General features: G+C 42.8%; 1 protein-coding gene across 1 annotated transcript in view; it reads right to left on the minus strand.

Moving 5' to 3' along the window:
* The window catches only part of LOC135094861 (organic cation transporter protein-like), an 8,792-nt gene that overhangs the window by 3,757 nt on the left and 35 nt on the right, over positions 1–5,000 (minus strand). The window contains exons 1-6 of the mRNA XM_063995322.1: positions 4,826–5,000; positions 3,846–4,020; positions 3,305–3,392; positions 2,785–2,888; positions 1,019–1,173; positions 1–110 (exon numbers count right to left, since the gene is read on the minus strand). The exon at positions 1–110 is cut by the window's left edge and continues 59 nt beyond it; the exon at positions 4,826–5,000 is cut by the window's right edge and continues 35 nt beyond it. Of these exons, the coding sequence (XP_063851392.1) occupies positions 1–110; positions 1,019–1,173; positions 2,785–2,888; positions 3,305–3,392; positions 3,846–4,020; positions 4,826–4,907 (714 nt within the window). The 5' untranslated portion in view covers positions 4,908–5,000. The remainder of the gene's footprint in view (positions 111–1,018; positions 1,174–2,784; positions 2,889–3,304; positions 3,393–3,845; positions 4,021–4,825) is intronic.

Below are 5,000 nucleotides of genomic sequence, written 5' to 3' on the forward strand. Positions count from 1 at the left end.
TTCCCTCAAACCGTACGCCAGGCCTCCCCACGCCATCACGCTGCCGCACCAGATGAGATACACTGTCAGGCCGAGCAGTGTCCTCCGCCGCGGCTCTGCAACCTCAATCACTGCAGCAGGAGGCACAGAAGGAGGTGTAGTAGTAGTAGTAGTAGTAGTAATAGTAGTTTAAAGGCAGTTTCAAAGGTGTTCTAATAGTAGTTTGAAAGATATTTTTTTACGGTAGTTTAAATAATGGTGGAGATAAATAGAGGAAGTTATTGGGGTTTTTAATGGTCTATAATGCTATTGTAAGGAGGCTTGTGATGGATGAACAGCACTGGTTATAGTTAAACAAGACCACTGGTAGTTTAACAAGGCTAGTGATAGTTCAAGGCTAATAACCGTTTGATAATGATAGTGATTTTAAAAGAGGGTCTAGTTGGAGTAATTAGGATTTTCATGGGTGTTTTCAAGGTGCCAGTGATAGTTTGACGAGGGTAATGACAGTTTAACAAGGCCAGTGACAGTTTAACAAGGCCAGTGACAGTTTAACAAGGCCAGTGACAGTTTAACAAGGTCAGTGACAGTTTAACAAGGCCAGTGACAGTTTAACAAGGCCAGGGACAGTTTAACAAGGCCAGTGACAGTTTGACAATGCCAGTGACAGTTTGACAAGGCCAGTGACAGTTTAACAAGGCCAGTGACAGTTTAACAAGGCCAGTGACAGTTTAACAAGGCCAGGGACAGTTTAACAAGGCCAGGGACAGTTTAACAAGGCCAGGGACAGTTTAACAAGGCCAGGGACAGTTTAACAAGGCCAGGGACAGTTTAACAAGGCCACGGACAGTTTAACAAGGCCAGTGACAGTTTAACAATGCCAGTGACAGTTTAACAAGGCCAGGGACAGTTTAACAAGGCCAGTGATAGTTAAACGACCTGTAATAGAAGTTATTGATAGTTTGCACACAGTATTAACCATCTGCCACTCTCCTTCACCTCTCACCCACAACACACAAACACACACACACACACACACCCAGTATATAGGTCACCAGCAGTATCACCCCATGCGCCAGGCCCATGATGAACCTAAGCACCAAGATGGACACCATGCCGGGCAGCCACGCCGTCACCAGCCCGAGGACCACGTACACGCTGCTGCTCAGGGCTATCATCAGCTTCCGTCCGTATCTGTGACACAACGAACTGTATAAACACTTCTGCAACTCAGTATCCGGACCTCCACCATATTCCGAAGGTTTAAGAGTTGAAGCTGCATGAGTTTTTAAGGGTGTTTTTATGGTTCCAGTGACAGATTTTATTATTAACAGGAGAAACTGACTTGAAAACGAGGCTGGTCATCTCTGTGGGCTTGAGAAATACTTGTGGTGAAGTGGCATGGGTTTTTTAAGGGTGTTTTTTTAAGGTTCCAGTGACAGGTTGGTGTTGTCTTATTGTTAACAGGAGAAATTGACTTCAGAATCCAACTTATTATTTTTTTCGATCTATTTATTTATTTATTTAGTTTGTTTGTATGTTTTATTTTTACAGTGGGAGTGGTGGTGGTGGTGGTAGTAGTAGTAGTAGTAGTAGTGGTAGTAGTGGTGGTGAAAAGGAGTAGGAGGAGGAAGATGATGATGAGAGAATAAGTTGGAAGAGAAAGACGAGGAAAGAGGCGAAGAGAATAAAGAAAATGAAGAACAACAATACCAAAAACAACAATAATTTCAACACACACACACACACACACACACACACACACACACACACACACACACAGGCTAGTTCTTTACTGCTACAGGAGAGAACCAATACTATAACTATACTAACTACCAAACGAGCCAATTGCACACAAAGCTAGTTAACTCTCTCTCTCTCTCTCTCTCTCTCTCTCTCTCTCTCTCTCTCTCTCTCTCTCTCTCTCTCTCTCTCTCTCTCTCTCTCTAATCTAGCGAGATGTGGAAATTTGTGCGTGTGCGTGCGCGTGTGTCTGTGTGTGCGTGTGTCTGTGCGTGTCTGGCCGGCGGTGTGTGTGGACGTGCGCTCCTGAGATTCTGAATTACTTAATTACTTAGGATTACTACAATTACTTATAATACACGGCGATAAGGTACAGTGTTAAGTGTGTGTGTGTGTGTGTGTGTGTGTGTGTGTGTGTGTGTGTGTAGTTGTTATCATTGTTATTATCACTACTGTTATTATCGTTGTTGTTTTTGTCAGTATGTAGTAGTAGTAGAAGTAGTAGTAGTAGTAGTAATAGTAGTAGTAGTAATAGTATCTGCGTTATTATTATTATCTGCGTTATTATTGTTATTATTATTATTTATTTTCATTATTGTTATAGGTTGTCACTAATATCACCATCACTGTTTTCGTTATGACTCATCACCATTCTTACTACGCTACTGTCATCTTGTCTTCCCACCACCACCATCACCACCACCTCACCACCGCCATCACCACCATTAAGTCATCGTATTGCGTCACCACCACCACCACCATCACCACCAGTTATTCACCATCATTACAATTATCAACACCTTGCCCACTATTACTACAACCATCATTACACACCTTATCCCCCCCTCGTTACACCCCCTATTTACACCCTCCCCCTCCCCTAAGCACCCCTATTTACACCCCTTAAACACCCTAATAGACCTTTATAAAAAAACAGTAAATAAATAAATAGATAAATAAGAAGATTAACCTTATCTTACCCACCCTGCAGGACTCCAATCCCAACCTAACACTCCAGCCGGCCCCCCCACTGAACCCCTTCCTCCCCCCCACCCCACGTACTTGTCAGCCAGGAACCCGCTGCTGGGCGTACCAATGAGGACCCCCAGTTGGTACACGCCGTGGTAAGCCGCCCGTAGGTGCTCCCGCCCACACACAAGCGTAAACTGTAAGGAGTGAGGAGATAGAGAGAAAATTTAATGTATTCCACTACACTACTGCGCTGTATCTTCACTATTTCCCAAAGGCTCTAGTTGAAGTTGTGTATTTTGTCAGTTTTTGTGGTTCTAGTGGCAGATTGGCAAGGTTTCCGCATTATTGACAGGAGTAGTAGTCTTGACAACCCGGCTATTCGTCTCTGCGGCCTTGAAAAATAGTAGTGAGGACAGTAGCGCGTTTTTAAGGTGATTTTTTTATGGGTCTAGTGACAGATTAGCAAGATGTCTGCATTATTAACAGGAGAACCACTTTAAGAGGAGGAGGAAGTAAGAGGAAATTAAATATGAAAAGTGTTTACGAGTGAGTACCCCCTCTCTCTCTCTCTCTCTCTCTCTCTCTCTCTCTCTCTCTCTCTCTCTCTCACCTCGGCAGTCATGGTAGTGGTGTAGGTGGTGGTGTCGAAGAGCCAATCACTGCAAGGCGTCTCTCCGTCACTCTCGTAACACCGGTCACTGCAACCACGACAAACATACGTACGTACTCACTAAATTGTTGTTGTTGTTGTTGTTGTTGTTGGTGGTGGTGGTGGTGGTGGTGCTTGTTGTTGTTGTTTGTGTGTGTCTTTCCTTATCTGTCTGTCTGTCTGTCTGTCTGTCTGTCTCTGTGTGTTTCTGTCTATACGTGTGTGTGTGTGTGTGTGTGTGTGTGTGTGAATTTTTCTTGGTGTAATTCATAATATTGCATGGGTAAAAGTTCTCTCTCTCTCTCTCTCTCTCTCTCTCTCTCTCTCTCTCTCTCTCTCTCTCTCTCTCTCTCTCTCTCTCTCTCTCTCTCATTCCATACAATATTTCTTTTTTAACTCATTTATTCATTCTAGTAAATACAGAAAAACAACAAAAACAACAACATCAACAACAACAACAACAACAACAACAACAACAACAACAACCATCACCATTCCTTACATTTCAGTCAAGTTGGAGGCGTCAACAGCAATAGTAGTAGCAGCAGTCATGGCAGTAGTAGCAGTAGTAGTAGCAGTAGTAGTAGAAGCATTGTAGTCACTACTTATGCAGGTGAAGTCCAGTTTGGGCGCCAGGAAGGGGCGGCCGAAGGTGTGAGGTGTGATGAGAATATTACCTGCAGAAGGAGAATTAATTATATCACCTGTGGCTCTTAAATGAACGTAGAAAACTTGATATGATTTATTAGTTTTATTTATTTTACTTATTCATTATTTTTAAGTAAGAGGGGCACCAGCTAAGGACAACGAAAATATAGGAAAAGGCCCACTGAAGCACCGGTTCCCCAAAAAGTTAGAAATTATCATCAAAAACTGAAGGATAAGTGTCTTGAAACCTCCCCCTGAAAGAGTTCAAGTCATAGGAAGGAGGAATTACAGAAGCAGGCAGGGAGTTCCAGAGTTTACCAGAGAAAGGGATGAAAGATTGAGATCACTGATTAACTCCTTCATTAATGAGGTAGATGAAATAGGAGAGAAAGTAGAAAGCAGATAGAGAGTTCCAGAGTTTACCAGGGAAAGGGATGAAAGATTGAGAACACTGGTTAACTCTTGCATTAGGGAGGTGGACAGAGAAGGAGTGAGAGGAAGTTAGAATCACAGGCTGGGGGAAAACACAGAAGCTGGCAGGGAGTTCAGGAGTTTACCAGAGAAAGGGATGAAAGATTGAGAACACTGGTTAACTCTTGCATTAGGGAGGTGGACAGAGGAGGAATATAATCAACATCTATATATATAATTGTCAAGTGTTACCTGAAAAGACAATTAATAACTACCTGTAGAAAGATAATTAGCAAGATTACTTATAGAAATTTTGTTACCTGTATAATAATGAATATAAGTAAAGGATTCTCTCTCTCTCTCTCTCTCTCTCTCTCTCTCTCTCTCTCTCTCTCTCTCTCTCTCTCTCTCTCTCTCTCTTACTGTAGGACAAGGCGAAGAAATGAAAGATGCTCCATTTTCCTGTTCCTATCTGGGTCATCAGGCTGTCCACTCCTGACGCCATCTTGTTTTGTAGTAGCAGCACCAGCAGTAGTAACAGTAGTAGTAGTGGTAGTAGTAAATAAAGACAGGTACTACTGATCTCTCTCTCTCTCTC

This window comes from Scylla paramamosain, chromosome 47 (genome assembly GCF_035594125.1).
Source record: "Scylla paramamosain isolate STU-SP2022 chromosome 47, ASM3559412v1, whole genome shotgun sequence".
Classification (NCBI taxonomy): domain Eukaryota; kingdom Metazoa; phylum Arthropoda; class Malacostraca; order Decapoda; family Portunidae; genus Scylla; species Scylla paramamosain.